Below are 21,740 nucleotides of genomic sequence, written 5' to 3' on the forward strand. Positions count from 1 at the left end.
TGCCGACGCTGCCCTTCTGTGTGCTCCTGCGGTGTACGGCTGCGTATGGATTAATGAGTCTCCCGGTTGCATTTCACAAAGCTCCTGTCTTCTCTGTTTTTAATTTTTCCGGCAGGCCTGGCACATCCCCTCAGCTCTCGCATGACGACACACACACTCGGATCGAGCACTACGCCAACCGGTAACACACACAAACACATACCGCAGTCAGCACCTGCCGCCGTGCGCAGCTTTGCGAGTGTTTCACATAATGGCTTCTCCAGAGAGCTCCCCCAGACCCGAGAACATTTTGATTGATGTGATTTGGAATCATCATTTTGGAGAAATAATAAAGCGCGCTGCACACTTCCTGCAAGGGGATGCGCCACCTCCCCTCCTCCATCCCACCTATGTAACCCACATGGGATCAGCTGCCCTCATTCTTTCCTGACGCAGTTCTAGTCCAAGTTGCAGTCCATATCATTTCACTTCATGAATCTAAAAGTTGAGTAAAGGCAGCACAGTGGTGCTTTTAAATTTGTTTGAATCAGGGGTGCGGGCGGTAGTTCACGGCTGCAATGGACCATTCATACAAGAATTTTCCAGAATTGTCACGCCCAATGCTGTCGTCCTAACACGACTTTGAGAGCAGGAGTTTTCCAAGAGGCAAAGTGTGCCTCCCCTTATATGAATTCATGACCAAACCCAAACAGTACAAGTGCTAGTGTTAGCTCTAGTGGCTTAGCTAACACAGCTAGCTGACATCGACGTTAGCAAGCTAGCTGCGGCACTCTTATTTTATGGCACTCAGAATAAGCCAGTGGCACATTCCAGCAGTGCTCTGGGTTTACAAACTGTTAGAGTGGAGTAGAGTGCACTCAGAGTGTATTTATGAACGTAGCAATAAATTGGTGGCTAAGTAAATATCTTGCTAGCTAGCTAGTTAGCTATAGAACTGTAAAGGTGGATGTCTCAACAACTCTTTTCCAATTATCCATTCGCTTAATGAAAGGAGGACTTTCTGTTGAAAAAAAAATGCCTCGTTCCTATTTTGTGTACTTTTTTTGTGATTTAAGAGTGACACCAGCTACACACACCATGATCGATCTGTTACATATGAGTCATGGCTACGGAAGCTGTGATCGTGCCGCCGTTATCGATTTATCCGAAGATGGAGAGTCAGGACATCTTTGGGAAGCTGCTTGCATCACGCAGGGTGTCAGCATGGGCTCTTTAAACCTTGGTCAATACGGCAACTCGGACAAATCCATTAATATTGTCAAGTCAAGTTCGTAGCCATCTAAAAAGACATCGACGAGGGCCTGAGTAATATCCGTTTTTGTCAGTGGGCCGTTCAACAAAGGCGCCCATCGGTGCGGACCTCGTGGTATTATTTGTTGAGTTGCAGCCATATGACGCATGTTAGATCCCCAACAAAGGGCTCTTGAAAGCAGTTCTTGCTCCCCCAAGCTAGCACCTGCTGTCTTCATACGCAAGTGAAACCGTGCCATCTGTCGACGACACAATTCAGCTGTACTTTCAGTTTCAGCAGACGTAACATCAGTGCTTGCTTGGAGCACGGCAGCTAAAAAACCTACAACTGCCATAACGTTTTGATCACATCTTCCACAATCTAAGCCAATAAGAGTTGTTATTAGTCAATTATTATTATTAATTAAATTAAGTTATACATTATTAGTCAAGTAATTTCTGTGACCGCTGTGGGTTTTTTCTTTCCTTAACAGAGGGGTAGTGAGAGTTGCGTCCACGTGTGTAATGGATTGTACTAACAGCTAAATCATTTTGGTTTCCTAATTTAGCAACAGTCAAAATAATGGAAATAGCAGGATGAAAAATGAATCACATTGTAGCTTTTGCTCCACATGTAGTTACAAATATTAGCAGGATCTTTTATGTTTTAAGAATCCGGAATCCATTTTGACATTTTCTTCTTTCAGACACTTTTCTGTTCGGCATATTCTGACGTTTTATATTTTCATCAGGGTTGTAAAGGGACACTTTCAAATCTAATTTGAAGGTAATGTTTGCAACTGACTGCTCTGTTTCTTCCACAGGTTAGCAGAAATGGAGAACCGTAATGGCTCTTATCTGAATGACAGTATCTCACCCAATGAGAGCATGTGAGAAACACTTTCTGTTTGCTTTCTTCTTTCTTTTTGTCATCACTCGCTGATTGGCTGGCTCCGCATCCTTCTTTGCACCCATTAGCTGGTTTGCAAAGATGGACATTGCTGGTTTTGCATAGTTTGCATGCTCCTCAGTGCATGTGCAGATTAGAATGAATTTTCTTTTACGTCACTGATATTGTTTTTAATATTAAGCGCATTTTAAGGTATGTGCAAAAATGATTGCATATGACATATGTCATTGTAATTTGCTTTCTCAGCATTGTTAGCATTGGTTTGTTCAGACATTTTGAAAGTACGTTATACCAAAGGTGTCTCTCTGGCACATTACTCTTCTCCATTTCCCTTTTTATTATCAATTAACAAACGATTCATCGTTGTGTTCAATTTGAACTTTGTCCCATCCACACAAGTGAAAAATTGGAATATGTGGTCATTTTTGTCTGCCAATATTTGTTGCAAACTTTATTTTGTATAGTGAGCTAGAAATGATTTGCTGTAGTCAGGCTATCTGAAAATGTGGCCCAGTTACCATCACTCTGAAGACTGTTTGTGTTGATGAATTGTTCAACAGTCCGCCAAATAGATTTTGGGTCCTTTTGTTAGGTTTTTTTTGTCTTTTTTTTTACAAAGCCCTTTTTGCTGCTTTTACAAACGCTTTATACTCATTTTGGTGTGTTCGCTGCGCATGTTTGTTTGCAGTGATGACGAGCACATGTTGATCCAACACTACTGCCAGTCTCTGAACCAAGGCTCTCCCCTCAGCCAGCCCCGCAGCCCGGCCCAGATTCTCATCTCCATGGAAACAGAGGAGAAAGGAGAGCTGGAGCGGGTCCTCAATGACCTGGAGCAGGAAAACAGGTCAGTGGCAGTCGCCAGTTGACCGCATCCTTTTTAAAATCCTGAGTCGAACCGCCGCCAAATGCCTCCTGTATCTTGGAATGGTGCCTTGTCGTGTCTCTCGAGCTCAGTCGGACTGAGTGATCACATTGCCAAGATTACTAATGCTGTCATCGCGTCTGCCGCGGGCCGCAGGAAGCTGCAAGCCGAATATGACCGTCTGAAGAAGGCGCATGACAGGAAGGGTCTGTCCCCGCTCCCGTCGCCCCCGGAAATGCTGCCGGTGTCGCCGCAGCGTGCGCGGGACGCCGAGCTCATTGCCGAGGCCAAGCTGCTGCGGCAGCACAAGGGGCGCCTGGAAGCCCGCATGCAGATCCTCGAGGACCACAACAAACAGCTGGAGTCTCAACTGCACCGACTGAGGCAGCTCCTCGAGCAGGTTCGTCGTGCTCGCGTCAATGCAAAAAGTTTTTCATTTCTTGTATCGCAAGGCATTACTGTAGAACGTACACTAAAGAATGAAACCGTTTTTGCAACCGTTTTTTAACCTTATTTAAATAGATTCACTCACATTTTTCTATGCTAATGATATTAGCAGCTTCTGCTCAGCACTCACTTTCTTTAGTCCAGTTTTGAAAAAAGACATACAGCAAAATGCCTGCATAAAAAAAGAGGACCATACAAGCACATAACACAACCTGTACTTTCACTGTGAGGGCACTTGTAAGTTAAAGTACCGCCATACTTTGCCGTGTCTATTTTTACATTTGGCCGTGTGTCTAACATGTGTGTTGCCGGCAGACGGATTCCAAGGTGAACGGTACCGCTCTGTCCTCGCCTTCCACCTCGTCTCAGCGCTCTGACTCCTCCCTGCCTCATCTGCGCGTGGCTGCCAGCCAGACCACCGACACAATGGGTGAGAAGACACACGCTCATGCTCGCGCTTTAATTGACCTTGTGCAGTATTTGTACAAAATTTGGACATTTTATGATTATTAATAATAATATTATCATCGATAAAGCATATTAAAAATGACTTAGGGGGCTAAAATTTCACCCAGATTGTCATTTAAAAAATATATATTATTGCCATTGATAGATGTAGGAGCCAAATATTTATATTGTGAAAGGTCTAATTGTACAAAATTTAGACCCATATACTATTTTACATGTTTTTTTATGCAATGTACACCTGATGTATTTCCAATGAATATCCAGTGGGACCTCAACTAAAGCTGTAAAATAAAAATAAAAAATGTGAGTTGAGTCTCAAAACCATAATCCACCTGGTGGCACTAGAGAGCTGCTTATAATTTTTACTTGAGCTGACGAATGTCTTTGCCACGTGACCATAGTTGCACCAAAACAAGCCGGCATGGACGGGATTGATAGAACAGGCCTGTGAGTGTGTGTGGATGCGGTAAAATTGTGTGTGCTGGCGCGTGCGTCGTCAAAGTGACAATTCTGGACAAAATCATCATCTACGTTATAGTTAATTTTGCAGATTGCACATAATTTATTTGATTGTACATAGAGAGCATCAAAAAATAAATAAATACATAAAACATACATATGTATGGGTAGGTCTGATGCCAGTGAACATTTTGAGTGGTCGAAAGTAAAAAAAATATTCATAAATGACTTAGTTATCACACTTACAAAGAGTGTCCAAATTTTGGACAAAATACCGCGTATGGAGTGTTTTCACACCCCCAAGGATTAATCCGTTCATTTTCTTCAGATGCTCAAGGATATTCAATTGTTGGTATCTATTTTATCCTCGATGTTTTAGGTGATGACGAGCTGTCCATCCCTTCTCAAGACCCATCTGGACTGGAGGAAGTGATGGAACAGCTCAACAACTCTTTCCCTCATAGCCAAGGTGAGGAGCTCTGCTTTTTTTTCCTTCTCAATAGCAATGCTCCGTCCATTCTTGTAGAGTTTTCTCTTCAACTTGATCTTTCTTTCCTCTCTATGACTAAAACTGATTTTCTACCTTCATCTTCCTTTCCTACTTTTTTTTTTGTGGGCCAGGAGGGAGAAGGGGACACCAATGAGAGGTTAGTGGTTCTACTCTCTTAATTGTCCTTCTTTGGCTACAATTGTAAGATTGAAGTTATGCAATTGTGATTTTGTTGGGGGCACAGTTTTCGTTCAGCACGGATCATGGAAACATAAAGGGGCAAAAATATATTGAATTAAGTATCCTCAGGTTCAGCACTTTGAGTTGCATTTTAATGTATGAAAGGTGTTATATAAATAAAGTTTGATTTGATCACTCAATTATAAACAAGCAAAGTTACCTAATGTCCTTAATTTTTTATATATTTTTTTATATTTCCACAATTATTGCTCACTTTTTTTCCCCAACTCTTCACTCGGCAGGTCCTAGCATCGGAAGTTTGTTCCACATGGCCGACGATCTGGGCCGTGCCATGGAGTCCCTGGTCAACGTCATGACGGATGAGCCGAGCGCCATCAAGGCCCCGCCCTTCTGACACTGCTCCCCAAGCCCCACGCACCCACCTCTTCCCATTTCGTAGTCAATAGACCCCAATTGGACACATACTTTACAAACAGAATATAAAACGTCTATTTTTATGAATGTTTGCGGTTCCAGCAATGATGAGTTAAAAAAAAAAAAACTTGTAGAGTTAGTAGTTTCTTAAATGTCCTGAAGTTGTTTTATGGGGGGGAGAGATGGTTTTTAAACTTCTATGCAATTGTATAAAAATTTTCACACACAAAAAAAAAGTGTTTTTGGGGGGGTGGGGGGGGGGGGCAACAAAGAAACATACAAATAAGTGTGTTTAGTGTGGTAATGTTTGTAACCGGGAAATAAGCATTTCAGACATTTGTATTTAAAAAAAAACAAACAAAAAAACAAAGAATGATTGTAATAATAAGGGTGTTTCCTAAGAGGAAAATGTCTTTATATAACAACGTACAATACTGTTAAGGTAATGCAGGCATCCTGGAACTTTACAGTACGTTGTGCGTGTGTGTGCGTGCGCGTGTGTTGTCCCAATGCAGTACAATACTCACATTTTTGTTTTGTTTTGTCTCCATCTATCCGTCTTCTGTAGGCTTCTCAATATTGAATATACATAATATCCAATAACTGATTTAGTCATTCTTGAATGGTGTTTGGGGGGGTGCGCGTGTTGTAGGGAATAATTGGATTGGATTGAATTATTTTCAAAACAACAGCAATCTGTTTTAGTTATGGCTCTGTTCCTTTGGGTAAGACGTGGCATCTAACATGGCCGGTTGGCCGGACAAACATAAGTTGCTGCAATACGGCCTCGCTTGAAAGTGTTTTGCCAATTTAAAGCTTTCATTTGTGTCTTTGCGTTTGCTTGAGATTGTAAACGAAAACTTGCAGGTTCTTGCACTGGCACACGTGACTTTTGAATTAAGTACAAACTGCACACTGGCTTTTAGTTTTATTATTCAATCTCCTCCTGTCTTAAGTACTGTAAGATTGTTTTTATTTGTTCATTAACTTTAAAATGAGTCAAATTGATCAAACATTATTTAAGTTTCCAATGCAAACACTACTTGGCCTGACGTATGAAATCAAATACGGAGGTTACTGCCCTACTGTAGCCAACTCCTTGAAGGGAGCTTGAAATGTGAATGTTTTGAATGCGTTTGCATTTGTTTTCTCTGTCAAGGCAATTCATGGCTCAACAGCTACTACTACTGTCATACTTGGGACATACAGTACCTACTTTATCTGTGTGTCATTTTAAGAGTGTTTCTCTCTTTGTTTTCAAAGTGTATTTTGTTTTGTTTTGATGTTGTGGGATTATTACTAAGCATGCATGAGTGGCTAAATGAAATCCATCAATCGATGAAAGGGTGATCGACATACACATGCACACACACTGCTGCATGACCCAGCATCATTTTGTTTTGATCAAGACACTGAATTAGTTTAACTTTTGTGTGTGTGTCATTTTTGCAACACAATACTTCACAGCATATCAGACGCCACCAAATATATGCCTTACTACTACTGTATTATAAATAAATAAAAATGCTTTACTGTACATCAATAAAGCACGCAGTTACGTTGATTTGACTTTTTCTTGTGCTTGGTTATTATTGATTCATTTTATTATTGGTCTTTTAAATGTGTGCAGGATGTATTCAGTTTACGGACTTTCGAGGTTACCAACAAGCTCACAATTAAGTAGTTAACTCAGCAGCTTAAGATGCGTGGCCTAGTGCTTTTCATTTAAATATGTCATTGCCGTTTCCATTTGGACTGCCAATTTTAGCTGCTGCATGTTCTTATTCATTTCTTTGAGTACATTCTTCATATTGTAACGATTTTATCTTTCATAAGGAAACACTGAGGAGATAACAATTTTGCTAGAATGTAGTGAGTGTACAGCTTCTGTAACTACATTGACTGTCCCCTCGAAATAACTCAACACATTAGCTATAGCAACTGTCAAAATTGCTGGCAACAAAAGTGAATATTATTCAATTTGAAACAACTGCATGGCTGTATCCCCAAAAGGAAGCCTCTTCTAAAGATGATGAATAAGAAAGCTTGCAAACAGTTTGCTGAAGACAATCACACAGAACATGGATATCCTGTGGTCTAACATCTAACAAGTTCAGAGATCATCAGAACAGATGAGTTTTATATACGAAACCGTAACGCTTTGGTGAACTGATCATGCCCAAGCATAGTGTATTATTCACTTTCGTCACAACCATGTTTGCAGTTTTGGTTGTTGACATTTTTGTAATGACAGTAAGTGCCTTAGATCAAAAACGGTTGGTGAGTGAATACGACGATGACGTGGTTGTTGACATCTACCACCACCAGATGTCGCTGTGACTAATTCACGTTTGACAGCGTCAACCCGGAAAATTTACACCACGTGACTAAATGCTCCCGGAAGCTAAGCAGATGTAAACAACAAAGTTAAAAGCGAGCTCCCGTACTGTCGATGCACACGCGAACATGTTGGTTGGATTGGAATGTGATTAGTGAGAATTTCATTGTTTGGGTTGACTGTTAAATAGTAGCCTAAGCAAAGCAAGATGTCAGGCTTCAGCGCCGAGCTTATCGAATACCTGGAGGGGAGGGTTACATTTGAGGAGTTTGACAGGAGAAGAGACGAAAGGAAAGCCAAGGTACGTTTTGAGGCAATCTGGCTTCACTCAAAGTTATTAAACCTTACATAATGTTCAGGTCGAATTAGACCCGTTTTGTCCTTTACTAGCAGTATAAATCAACTATATGTCAACCATTCATCTGAAACTTTTGTTTATTTTCCTAAAGTGATACAAAATCCACTAAATTACAAACGTGCACCTGTTAACCTCATCAAACACACGCCATTTTTTTATTGAGGCAACTGTGGGTTTTTACTGCCGAAAGCTGTTTATGAAGCTAATACAGAGAGGTGTTCCCAAATACATTGTGTGCTTGTTGATTTACTGGTACAGTAAGCAAAACTACAAGTCAAACATGTGGAAACACTGGTATGCCTGTCTTCTTAATATGTAACTGTATTTATTTTATTTTTTATATTTGTATGTTTTGTTTTAATTGTTTTTGTTAGTTTTTAAGAGTGGAATAAATTGAATTAAAATGAAAGGCTTTACTCAATAATATAAGAGAACAATAAGGATATTATTAAAATAAAAAAAACTAATTGAGGGATCCCTTGAATACCTAAATATGGATAGAAGATACTCAGTTTGTCTTTGGAACCATGTTGTGCATTCATGTGTTAAATTGCAATTCATGAATTCTTGTTTATGCCTTTCAGGAGTCAGGAGTTCCAGTTGAAAATGAGGAGGTGGTGCAGCCTTCCACTTCGACACAGACCCATTTAAAAATTGGTAAAATTGTAGCGCCACAACTTTCTGAATGTGTGTCCTTAAGTTTGCCCTAATATGTTTTTGATGTATTAATCAGTGGCATCAGGCAAATGGGAGAAAAGTGTTGACGATTCTCAGAACCCAAGAAAAAACGTCAGTCATTCTCAAAGTGGGCTCCCTGTGACAGAATTTAAAATGCACATTGTTACAGTGGCCTTAATGTTTTTTTGTTTTAATCTAGTATGCCTGTTGTACATTTTAGAAGTACATAGATCATTTTAAGTACTTTTGAAGCATTTCCGATATTTAAGTGCATTGTTAACATTAAACTGCATAATGTTGTAACATCAGTTTGAAATGTTGGGACCCAAGGTGTTCAACCTCAAGGCAAGTATTAGGTCCTTGAAGACATTCCAATCTCGGTGATTGATTATTCAATATTGTCTTTTCACTACCCACTAAATGCCAAAAACTGAAAATTCCATTTTCAGATTCATCAAAATTCTTCCCCTTTTGATTCCCTGATTGGAAGTTTTGTTAGTTTATGCTGTCTTTCTTGTCTAATTGTGTTTGTCTCCATGTTTGACTTTTTAAAAGTTTATTTTTTATTTTTTTTATTCCACCTCATGCCCCCTCTAAGAAGAAGGTATCAGTCCTGGGGTTCAGCAAGCCTTCGCCTCAATGCTTGGCGACTCCACCGACCAAATATTGTCAGATGAGGATAATGACAGTTTGGGCTATGTTGATGACAAGAATGACGAGGATTTTGTTGTGGAGGAGGACGACTGTGAGGAAGAGGAAGTGGATGTGGAGGAAAAGGACAAGTTTACATTGAAATTGCAGGAGAAGAAGCCAAAGAAGAGACCAAAGATTGAAAGCAAAGACAAAGAAAGCGAGGACATGACAGTAGGAGACGTACTTGCGCTGGAGATGGAGCTAACCCGCGAAAACAAGAAAATGATGAGGGTGAGTTGGGTTGCAAAATTGCACACATTTTCAAAGCTGGAAACTTTCTATGGGAGTCGATGGGAACACTGCTTTGTTTCTATGCTTCCAGGAACGACGTACCCGCAGTAAACTTCCCCGGGCACTCAGAGGCTTGATGGGTGAGGCCAACATTCGCTACGCCAGAGGAGAGAAAGACGACGCCATTGCCATGTGTATGGAGATCATACGACAAGGTAGGGACATGTTTATGCTTTGGTGCGTGGTCTCTTATGATACTATCAGCGTCTATCTTGGCCCTTCCAGCGCCACTGGCCTACGATCCTTTCTCCACGCTGGCCATGATCTACGAGGACGAAGGCGACATGGACAAAGCGCTGCAGTTCAGTCTGATCGCCGCCCACCTGAACCCCGGCGACTGCGAGGAGTGGATCCGGCTAGCCGAGATATCGCTGGAGCAGGACAACGTCCGGGAAGCTCTCGTCTGCTACAACAAAGGTCTGCCTGGCAAAATTTTCACATCTCTGTTTGTGTTCTTAAGCAATGTTTGAATGAGGATAGCAGTACCAGCACAATTCAGTTTGTTCCCTCCCACTTAAATTAATCATTTTTCTCCAATTATGTTTTTATGATCGTCAGCCAAAAACAAACATGCAATTAGATTTCTCTTAACTCATTCACTCCCAGCCATTTTCACTCAAGCAACCCCCTTTGCTCCGGCTGTTGCAAGGCCCACAGAATATTGTGTTCTATTGCTATAAAAACATGGAACCAAAAAAACTGATTAGTCTCTTTCATCAGAAAAAAAGTATATTTCTATCTGTTTCCGTTTTGCAGAAATTAGCATTAGAACATAGTCATGGTTTTTCCTGCGTACAAAATTCTGAGGCGGCTACCTCCACCCTATTTACTCGCCACCTCCAGCCTAAGTGATAATGAATGAATGTTTTAACATGATAATAGTCATATTCTTATCAGGACTATTATTCTTATTATTGGAACGTGGAATTATTATATGTTGCCTGTAAAAAATGAAATTGAGTCAGTTGAATTTACAGAATACATGCACGTCATGGCGCATGGTCAGGATCAGGGATGTTCAATACCATTTTTTCCCGACCGATACGCAACACTTGAGTGGTCACCGCTACTGATACCGAATACCGATACCACTAGTAAATAAAATTCCCCACCCATAAATGACTAATTATTTTAAACAGGGATGTGATTTTTCCGCTAATTCGCGGAATTCCGCTTTTTTTTATCTCCCCCCCCCCCAAAAAAAAAAATCCGATTTTTTTTTTTATTTTTTTAAAAAAAAATTATTTTAGTAGTTCATTGTGTATGCACATGACTCCGACAGATAACATATTCTGCTATAACAAAGACATTTGTGGTATGCTCTAATATGAGTTACTTTTCATTTGGTCATGATACAATTATTTGTTCATGAAATTTGAACTCTTCAACATTATTTATGTGTTAACTTAGTAATCACATTAGTTAGATATGATGATATTCTCAGTGATAGTTTTTAAAAGCAAAGGCAGTCCAATGTTTTTGAATGTGACTGATTTTGAGTTGACTAAAACTGCCATTTTATATGGGATAGTTCAATATACATTGAAAATTTATGCTGTTGTTTTGTCTATTTCTTTGTCATGTGAGTGCATTGAAAGTACTTAAAAACACGGAAAACCCATGAGCTCTGGACCTAGCTGGGTGCCAGCGGCCCCCAGACCCCCGGCTAAATTTTCAGATAATTTCACTTTGGTCAAATCACATCCCTGTTTAAAGAAAGACTTATATACCCCAATATGCTATTTTTCCTTAAAATTGCATGAAGTTAATGGCAACTTTGCATTCATATAATTTCTTGTCCTTGATCGTAAAACGGCCACCCAATGGTATCTGTCACCACCTTGAGTACCGATACCTTAAAATAAGACTGGTATTAGCACCGATACCAATACCTGGTATTGATAGTCACCCATCATAGTCAGGATACCACCTCTACCTCAATTTGAGCCAGGAAAAACCCCGATAGCTAAGCTTCATCATTATTCACAAACCTGTTGAAAACACTGACAAAAGAGCTTTTTGCAACATGGCCCTGGCTGATCTCTTATAATCTGCTGCCACCTGCTGGCCGTTTTTTTGTAATAACTAAACTACCATTGCTTTAAGCGACCTCTTTAGGTCAGAGGCTGCATCAAAGCCTTCTGTATGCTCTAGCATCAAAAACATTTTTTTTTTAAATAAAATTTTAAAAAACGGTATAAATATGGCAATATTTAAAATAGAACGTTTTTATACGTATTTGGGAACAAATGAGTAAATTGCCCCGCCCTAGCCTGTCATGAGATTCTTCTAATGTAAAACAAAGGTTAGGAAAACTAGAAAAACATCAATGCAATATTAAAACATTGAGAGAAATAGGTAGGAAATACTGGTGGCGTTAAGTAGCGGTTGTCTAAGGTGCATTCTTCTAATCCATCCCGCAGCCGTCAAGTACGCTCCCACCAACGTACGCTACCTGTGGGACCGCTGCAGCCTCCTCATGCGTCTGGGGGAGCACAAGCAGTGCATGGATGGCTACCGCCGAATCCTGTCCCTGCTGCCAGAGGAGGAGGCGGAGCACTTCATGCAGCTCTCCAAGGACATGGCCAAGTATGGAACTCGCCACCCACCAGTGTGCCAATTTCCTTTGTGGTCCTATACTGCAAATACAGCAAGCGGTGCTCTGGCCCAAAAATGGTGATGGTGAAAAGCCGAACACTCGCGTTGACAACAGTAGCCAATAGAAATCGGAAAACACTGTAGAACACGAGTGTCCAGACTACAGCCAGTGGAGACCATAATAATGCATTGCTTTTATATGTACAGTAGAAGCTATATAAGGAACTATTTACAACTAAAATAGTAAAAAATATATTTATGTTTGTAAATCCCCATGAATAAATACAATTGCATGCTAGCAGTTTAAAAAAATAAATACACGTCATCACATCATCCATAAGACGCATTGTATTGTAATATGGTCAGTTTCATGTTGTTGTTTGTTTACACAAATCTGTACTAAAGGTCTGTCCTAATGCTGTCTGTTATTTTTACGTATTATTAACCAATTGTCTTTGCAACAAATCTTGAAAACTCAATTGAACAATAAGTGTATGAGTCATGCAGCATTATTTAGACAATCATAAGCAAAAACAGGTTTCATAAAGTTGAGTACGCCTGTTTTGTTTAAAATGGATCGCTATAATGCTTCCGTGTAGAAGATACGGTCAGCCACGGAGGTCATGGAAATCTGTGTAGATTAATTTTTACCATTTACACTTTTTAGTCATTTCATCGTGTTATTACTTGAGAAGATGATTGAGAAAATTTGAACGAGTATTAAAGTATTTTTCTCAGGTTGGGACGGTCGGCATTGGGGAAGACGATGTGGATGCTGGTGACGCATCCTACCATTTTATTTAATGACAACGTAGTAAATTTGCTATTTCTTTAGCGGATTCAGTTAAGCATTTAACGTGGTTTTGGAGTGGTGTTGTTGATAGCAATATAATCTAATGTCTAATCTAAAATCTAATCAAATAAAAAATATATCTATATAAATTTAAAAAATTAAAATGAATTTAAAAATAATTTAAATACAAAAAAATAAATCTAATCTGTTTTTAACATTTGCTGGATTTCCTAAAAAATAGTGATTTTTGAAGATGTGAGTATTTTGCCCAACAGTGACGCCATATTAACCAAGTGAACGTACGTCTGTCCTTACACACATCTTCCGCTGCTTAGGAGTTATTATGAAAGTGACGACCTGCCCTCGGCACTGGGTGTAATTGAGGAGGCTCTGGCGCGACACCCCAGCCTGGTTAGCGATGACATTATCAACATGGCCGCTGAGCTCTACATCACCAACCACCAATACGACAAGGCTTTGCAGGTATTCGGGCACACTTTATCACAACCGCAGCAATTACATTGGTTGTGAATGTCACATATCATCCTTGTGTCCTCGTTCAGGTCTTGGTCCGTTTTGTGGGTGTGGTTCTGGTCCAGGATGAAAGTCAGCCAGAGTACCCCGTTAAATGTGAGAATTTGTCAGAGACGACAAGTGAGAATGAGGAGAAGAACAACGAGGACGCACAGTCGGTGACTACGGAAGAAAAGGCGTCAGCGGACAAATGTAAGTCACATGCAAAAGTGAAAGTATCTGCTCGACGATTAAAGGAAAGCATTGATTGTAGTGCGTTGGAGCCAAAGTTATATTACCTGAACCAAACTGCCCAATAAGATACAGTCCAAGATTGGGGCCTTGAGGCTATTATAAAAACTCCATTTCACATTCGAAAATCCCACAAAGAAAGCCGCAAACTCTCATGCAAGCAACTGAAGCTTCAAGCGACTCAATTAAGATGAAGTGGTTGACAAGAGGCCAAGCAGAGAACTATAGAGAAGTTCAATCAGTTTGTGCCAATGCCCAAAATGTTCTCAAAGAGGAGTAGAACACAAAGATAACAGAGGATGTGTTTTCAGCTCAAATCAAGGATGTTCAGGTTCCAGACAGCATTCCCGTGGACCTGAAGGCCAAGCTGATTATCTGCCTCATCCACCTGTGCGTCTCTGCACCCCTGGAGGTAGCAGAGGATTTTGCACCCGTGACGTCTTTCAGACAGGGCCGCAGTTTGACACTTTTCTTCTGGCTTTTCCCAGCCTCTCGTGTCTTCACTAATGGAGCAAAGCGCAGAGGAGATCGGCGACTTATACCTGGACGTGGGCGAGGCCTACCTGCAGAAGGGAGAGTACCTGTCTGCGCTACCTTTGCTGTCTGCGCTTGTCATATCTGAGAAATACAACCTGGCTGTCGTCTGGCTTCGGCACGCAGGTAACTGACAAAACGATCTCAACACTATGTCACGTTTAATATTTGCTTCATTCATGTGGAATTGTTTTCGTTTCTGTTGCTTGCGGATTTTTGGGGCATCTACTACTTTATTTTCTGGTTGTTCTTTTGTGTTATATTTAAAGTTGGTTGAATAATACTTATTTTTGACATCAATTAACTCATTCACTCCCAGCCATTTTCACTGAAGCAACCCCCTTCGCTCCCTACTGGGATTTTGACTGATTTTGCATGGCCCACAGAATATTGTGTTCTATTGCTATAAAAACATGGAACCTTCCAAAAGAAAAAATTGAGTCTCTTCTTTCATCAGGAAAAAAAGTATATTTCTGTTTGTTTCCGTTTTGCAGCTATTAGCTTAGCATTACAATATAGCTAAGTTTCATCATTATTCACAAACCTGTTAAAAACAGTGAGGAAAAGAGCTTGTTTGCAACATGGCCCTGGTTGATCGCTTATACTCTGCTACCACCTGCTGGCCGTTTCTTGTAATAAACTAAAGCTGAAAGAATATGGCTGAAATAGGTTGTGGTGACGCACGCAAAAATACGCCGCTTTAAAATTGGCAAAAAAAAAAAAAAAGGTTTTCGGCCAAGCATTTTTGGTTTCAGCCAAATATTTTCATTTTGGTGCATCCCTAAAAAACATAAATACATGGGGAACATGGCAATATAAAAAATAAAAAATAAAAAAACATTTTTATACGTTTTTGGGAGCAAATGAGTTAATAATGCAGCTAATCAAAAGCCCCTAAGAGAGTCACAGGCTCAATACTCAAGGCCAAACCAAAATGTTGGGCCTGCTCCCAAAACATTCTATTATCTGGAATTTCCGCCTGGGTGAAGAACTGCTACAGGTGGACGCTGGGCTTTCTTATCTCCACCCTCACTCCCTGTATTTTCCACAGTGGCCAGTCAAAGTTGTCTCCACGACAACGAGACGATGTGCCTGGCGCAGCTGCGGGAGACGCTCACACGCACACACATCCACAATAACTTGTTTTTCACCGGCTCGCAGACTGAGCTGCTAGTTCTGCACCATAAACCACCATTCCATCCTCCCCATTCCAGACATGCAAATAATTGTGATGATTATTTCCCCCATAATCAGCCAGCCCTAGCATAATGTTGTGACAGGAGAATGTATCACCTCCATTAAAAGCAACTGTAATTCCATTGCAGAGTGTCTGAAGGCTCTCGGTGAAATGAAAGCAGCGGCCGAAAGCTTCACAAAGGTGGTGGAGTTGGCGCCGCAGCACCTGGAGGCGCGGCTGTCACTCGCCACCCTGCAGCAACAGCTCGGTCGGCCCGAGTGTGCCCTCAAAGCGCTGGAGTCCATGTACGACAACGACACGCTTGCGCACGACTCGTCCGCGGCGCAAAAGGCAAGTGATATATATTTTTTTCTTACCACACTTTGATTAAGAAGCAGACACTCGTATCATCGGCGCGCGTCCATATCTGCAGGAACTGAAGCTGCTCCTGCATCGGTCGGTGCTCCTGAAAACGCAAGGACTCATCCAGGATTACTTGGATGCCGTCATCACTATGATGTCCATGCTGCTCAAGGTTGCATCTTTATTTTCTCTCCTGTGAAAAAAGCCGCACGTAAGAATGGCTGTCATGCGTGTGTGTGTGTGTGTGTGTGTCTATCCAAGGTGCCCATGCAGCGTGCCATGGTGTGTGTGCGCTCTGTCATCATATCAGGAGCGACTCACCTGCACTTGGTGAAGGTTGGGAACGTGCTGTCCGACATCGATGACCAGGAAGCCGCTTATTTGGATATCAAATGTACGTATAGACCTTTTCCGAACTGTAAAAACGTGTTGTCCTTGGGTTTGCACTGACAATTTCCTTTGGGGGGGGAAACTAAATTAATTCAGTGGAACCCGTATATAGGGAGGATAAATTATTGTCTCTTTTCCGAAGGATCATGTTAACTTAACTGTGTCTAAATTTCCACCACATGTATTTTTGAATCCGTTTACCTGTTAATGACAACCGTCTCACCTTCAAGTAATTTACCTCACATATCTTCTTTCCGACTTCACTTGACTTTGTTTAGTTGTGTTTCTGAAAATATTCAATAAGCTTGCATCTGACATGCTGAGTGGTCTGGAACTGTCGTACGTACTGTAACTTCAATTCAAGGCTCAAAATATTTTTTTTCTTCATTTTTTTTGCTTCGTTTGAGGAGCAACTTTCTAACTTTGAGGAGCATTTTCTTTTTTTTTTCAGGTTAATCACAGGGAAATGAAGCAAGAGTTGTATTAAACAAAAATGTGACAACATAATGAAGAATTGTTTTTCTGTTTTCTAGAATCAATGATTTTTGTTTCCGAAATTCACATTGTGTATAGCGGCAAAGCAAATGACATTTTCTTGTTGAGAAGTCAAACTAAATAGATTTTTAAAAAAGCTCTGATTTAATGTAACTTATAAAAATATTCCGTTTCGTTCATTAAATGTAATTATTATGACATTGCTATAATGCAACAAGCTGCATTGCTGGCACTTTAATTGATATCATAGAATATGTCATGCTTGTTGGCGCATACTTGTGTTTCATTAGCGACCGACAAGCACAACACTACTTTTGTCCCTGCGTCGTTTTACACATCAATGTTTAATAATGAGGAGCAAATGACCAATTTTGACACACAAACTTGGAATTTAAATCCGAGACCGTTAAGATTTTTATCTCCAAAGACGCTTCCTCCCATATGTGAAGGCCTGTCATACTTTGATGGCGGCAACAGGTAAAACCAACGTCCTGTCCAAAGAGGACTGGTGGCAGCTGCTGCTGAGCTGCGTGCTGACGCTGTGCGAGGTGCAACGCTACGAAGAGGCGGAGCTAATGGTGGACTCGGGGATGGAGTTCGACTCCTTCTACGACGTCATACCCCGAAGGAAGGAGCTGGAGTTCCTGGGGCTCTCGGCCAGCATCCTCTGCCACGACCACCACAAGGCCTACAACTACATCAGGTTTGAGTTGTTGGTTCGATCCTCCGTTTGTCACTTTTCTCATTTCGGTTTCCTCTTTCCAACAGATTGATGCTGATCGATAATGTGGATCAGCCTCAGCTTTGGAATATATTTAACCAGGTAAACCAACACGTGGCTTTGTATGCATCTCCTTTCAACTTGTAATGCAGTGACATGCGCTCCTTCCAGCTGACGTTATCCTCCCACCACCAACGTCATCATCGCTTCTGCCTGCGTCAGCTTTTGAAATATCCCGACAACCAGGCCCTGTGCGTGCTCTGCGGACACAACGCCATGGTGTCGGGCAGCTTTAAACACGCCCTGGGTACCGCGCGCCGACCGCGATTTGCCTCTGGTCCGATTGCAAATGGGGCGATGTGCGTGACCGTGGTCTTGTTTGTCTCCAGCCCAGTATGCTCAGGCCTTCCAGTCGCAGCCTGATGACCCGCTTATCAACATGTATGTGGGCCTCACCTTTTTCCACATGGCATCCCAGAAATTTGTGTTAAAGAGGCACCCACTGGTTGTTCAGGTATGTTGTGTTTGGTTGGGCGCATCTGTGCTTTTGAGGAACTGTCTTCTAATAAATAAATATATATATATTTTATTTTTTTAGGGTTTCACCTTCCTGCGACGGTATGTGGAACTGCGCGGGGAGTGTCAGGAGAGCATGTTTAACATGGGCAGAGCAGTCCACCAGATGGGCCTGACGCATTTAGCCATCCATTACTACCAGAAGACTCTTCTCCTGCCTATAGAGAAACTAGAGGTATTTTTCCATGTTTTATTTCATGCTTGGTGGCATAAAGACAAATTGATCTTTAGTTATTTTGTTCTGGTTATTGTGGTTAATGAGAACTAACAAAATTCATCAAATTAAGGCTGGGTGATATGGCCCCAAAAAAATCTTGATTTTTTTTTTCTCTCTCATGTCATTCAGGACGATTATGATTTTTATCTAATAAACCCAACAAACGTTTATTTCAAGGTTTCATTTATTCAAAAATAATTCCTATACAAAGTTTCTAAATCAGTTTTAACTAGTGTTGTCAAAGCGTTAATTGACTAATTAATCACAAAAAATTATCGCATTATTCATGAATTAACGCAGATTAATCGCACTATTAATTTTGACCATATTATCCTTTAGCGTGACAGCGGATGGCTATGTTTAATTAAGGTAGCACAGGTTATGTTGATAAACATAATTACATTTACAATATTTGTTCATTTCAAAATATCGAGGTCATTTTTTTCCATTTTAAATTATGCAAGTAATAAACTGATTAGAAAAAGAGGAGGATGAGCGTGTGCAGTGGATCAAAAAATGTTGAAGATGTCCTCATAACATTAAATGGCAAAATAATTAACACATAACCGGTGCTCTTCATATTTGGCGGGGGGAAAAAATCTTGATAATAAAAGTATTTTTTATTAGGCGATTAATCGTTATTAATCAGAAATTCTAAAATGTGATTCATCTGATTAAAAAATGTAATCGTTTGACAGCTCTACTTTTAACATAAACTTAACAAAACACATTAAGTAGTTGGTAGCTATGTTTTGTAAACCATCCATCCAGCATTGTGCCACTTGTGCCATGTGCAAAATTACAACTCACAATAACATCTGGAAGTAACAGAAGATAAGAACAACAGGTTTTAATAATCCAGAAGACAAAATTTGAGTTCACGATTTTAGCACATTTTCACCGATTCAATTTTCAGAATGATGGTTAATTGAATTAATTCAATTTATTGCACAGTCCAAAGTGGGGAAACATTAATAAAATAAAATGGAGAGTGTGTTATAAAAAAAAAGAAAAGATAACTGAGACAAATATCATTAGAAAAAAATATCCTTCTATTTTATCTTTTTCAATTATTTTCATAAATGACTTTTCGGGGTTCATTTTAATTGTATTTATTTCGGTATTACTGTACATCTATACAGAGGAGATTTGTAAAAAAATAATAATAATAATAATATTCAAATTTTAAAAAAAAAACTAAATCAAAGCATTAAAAAATAATAATAATAAACAACTAATACACACACTCTAAAAATGTAATTCATCTCAGACTGAAATAAAACTAACTATAATGAAAAAACCCAAAAGTGTTGTAACTGTTGTGGTACCTTGAACGCACCTCCTCTCCAGTGCATCCTCACAAGAACTCTCCTCAACCCACACCAACAGGGCATCGCTGATGACCAAGTGGATCTGAGGAAGGAGGCCGCCTTCAATCTCTCCCTCATCTACCAGGCCAGTGGCAACATTGAGATGGCCCACCAGCTCATCACCACACACTGCGTCATTTGACAACGGGCCAGGCCGAGAAGGACCATCACCAATTATGAACTATCACACCTCCAACATCAACTATGATCATGTAGATTTTTTTTTGTACTTACAAACATTTTAAGTTTACAAGTTTAATTTATTTAATAAAAAAATGAATCATTCATTCATGTTCTATACTGCATATCCTCATGTTATATTCTTTTTTTATCGTGACAAAAAAATGGATGGACGGATTTTCTGTTGTTGCAAGGATTAAGGCGCTGAGGATTACTTGCCAAATCCCTGCATCTCGGCTATCCCATTCCCAACCTTCTGCTTGCTTCGTTTTTCCTACCCGGGTCACTGCACTGCATCTGGCCTTTGGGTGTGTAGGGTGCTTTTTTCTTTTTTTTTATCCACTCACAAAAACACACATACAAATTACTGAAAATACAAAGATTACCTTAAAGTGTATACTCCATACAGCTCTTATGATGGATTTCATGTCATTGTCAGTTGGATGCAATTAAGTGTACCGGGTCATTCCAGAATTGGGGTACATTTTCTGTCCCACCATAGCACTTTAAATAATCCATGCATAAAATAGAGAGTTGTACACTTAATGTGTGATTCTAAATATTATTTAACATACCATAAATCTCAAACTCCCTAAAATTGCCCCCCCCCCCCTTTTTTTTTGTCTCTAACTTGCATATCAAGTACAGAAGGTCAGTAAATTTTCAATCTGCCTTTTTGGGTATGACTTTGTGGATGTCTTCCTTGTAATTAGAATACTGTATTTTGTTTCATCGTGCACATATTTTAAATAGAAGTGAGTGTAAACCAGTGCTTCTCAATTTTTTGTCTGACATCAATTGAAATGCATGGGGAGAAAAAAATTTGATGAACAAATATAACATGTAATGTCCGATCAATAGCATCAATCGAGCAGGCAAATTAAGACATTATAGCGATCAGCGAGTTTGTATAAAATGCTAAATATTGTCTGATCCATATCAGATCTGTGTAAAACGGGTGTCAAACGTACACCCCCCCCCCCCCCCCCCCCCGGCCAGATCAGGTGTAATCCGGCCCGCGAGACTATTTTGCAAAGTAAAAAAATGAGTTAAGTCAACCAATTAATCAGCCAGCCACAATCAAAGCATATACATTTCTAATTTCACACGCAATCCTCAGATGAGCAATGCAACTTGTACACAGAATTGCTCTGGATGTCATTATTTTACACGCAAAAAAAGTTAAGTTAAAGTTAGTTTATTTTTAAAAATTAAAAAAACATAGACCAACATAAACCAAACATAAATGTGCTAAATACGGCACACATTCCAACTACACGTATTAACATCCTTATAACTTCATTAACGGCACCACAACACATTCTGTGAACAATATACAGGTATATGCAAAATAGGTAGTTATAACATGCCCGAAACTCATATGGGCAAAGTGTTGCCACGTTCCATTTGCATTTGTGTTATTTTTTGGGGACAATATATTTACAGTTGCGCCCTGCAATTTAGGGCTGGCCCGCAAATATGGAAAATTTGAGTATAATTGACGACCATTATTTTTAAATTATATACCATGATTTTACCGATCCGGCCCACTTGGTAAAATATTTTCCTCCAGTGGCCCCTGATCTAATATGAGTTTGACACCACTGGTGTAAAGTCTACTCCCAACTCTCCGCTGCCATTATGAATAGTTGTTTATAAAATGGCTATAAGCTAATTAACTCACCTCTGCGTAATATTGTATCCTTATTAACATTAAAC

At 40.1% G+C, this 21,740-nt stretch overlaps 2 protein-coding genes across 14 annotated transcripts in view; both read left to right on the top strand.

Annotated features, from left to right (window-relative positions):
• Positions 1–7,053, top strand: part of dmd (dystrophin) — a 146,113-nt gene extending 139,060 nt beyond the window's left edge. For 9 of the 12 annotated variants that reach the window (XM_077583294.1, XM_077583313.1, XM_077583303.1 and 6 more), the window contains 7 exons: positions 116–181; positions 2,055–2,120; positions 2,829–2,987; positions 3,162–3,405; positions 3,768–3,882; positions 4,759–4,848; positions 5,352–7,053. In XM_077583294.1, coding sequence (XP_077439420.1) covers positions 116–181; positions 2,055–2,120; positions 2,829–2,987; positions 3,162–3,405; positions 3,768–3,882; positions 4,759–4,848; positions 5,352–5,464 — 853 coding nt within the window. In that variant the 3' untranslated portion in view covers positions 5,465–7,053. Of the gene's footprint in view, positions 1–115; positions 182–2,054; positions 2,121–2,828; positions 2,988–3,161; positions 3,406–3,767; positions 3,883–4,758; positions 4,849–5,000; positions 5,027–5,351 lie in introns of all 12 variants that reach the window. The other 3 variants (XM_077583341.1, XM_077583371.1, XM_077583351.1) reach the window with 2 other exon arrangements.
• An 845-nt stretch (positions 7,054–7,898) lies between these two features.
• On the top strand, positions 7,899–20,146 carry gtf3c3 (general transcription factor IIIC, polypeptide 3). 2 transcript variants are annotated; one of them, XM_077553539.1, is made up of 19 exons: positions 7,899–8,123; positions 8,765–8,837; positions 9,460–9,782; positions 9,874–9,997; positions 10,068–10,259; positions 12,266–12,431; positions 13,569–13,716; positions 13,797–13,959; positions 14,310–14,410; positions 14,487–14,658; positions 15,858–16,060; positions 16,143–16,244; positions 16,334–16,466; positions 17,435–17,660; positions 17,726–17,780; positions 17,850–17,985; positions 18,068–18,192; positions 18,277–18,429; positions 19,861–20,146. In XM_077553539.1, the coding sequence occupies exons 1-19, from the start codon at positions 8,031–8,033 to the stop codon at positions 19,981–19,983; spliced, it is 2,811 nt and encodes a 936-aa protein (XP_077409665.1). In that variant the 5' UTR covers positions 7,899–8,030; the 3' UTR covers positions 19,984–20,146. The 2 variants fall into 2 exon arrangements, with proteins under 2 accessions (XP_077409665.1, XP_077409657.1); XM_077553531.1 differs by having other exon boundaries at positions 7,900–8,123; positions 9,457–9,782.
• Positions 20,147–21,740: the final 1,594 nt, after the last annotated feature.

This window comes from Vanacampus margaritifer, chromosome 1 (assembly GCF_051991255.1).
Source record: "Vanacampus margaritifer isolate UIUO_Vmar chromosome 1, RoL_Vmar_1.0, whole genome shotgun sequence".
Lineage (NCBI taxonomy): Eukaryota > Metazoa > Chordata > Actinopteri > Syngnathiformes > Syngnathidae > Vanacampus > Vanacampus margaritifer.

Bases quoted from the DNA above. Each gene is read 5' to 3' on its own strand.
- gtf3c3 (XM_077553531.1), top strand. From the start codon at position 8,031: ATGTCAGGCTTCAGCGCCGAGCTTATCGAATACCTGGAGGGGAGGGTT. The intron at 9,783-9,873 runs GTGAGTTGGGTT...CTATGCTTCCAG, and splicing joins AAAACAAGAAAATGATGAGG to GAACGACGTACCCGCAGTAA. The intron at 12,432-13,568 runs GTATGGAACTCG...TCCGCTGCTTAG, and splicing joins CTCTCCAAGGACATGGCCAA to GAGTTATTATGAAAGTGACG.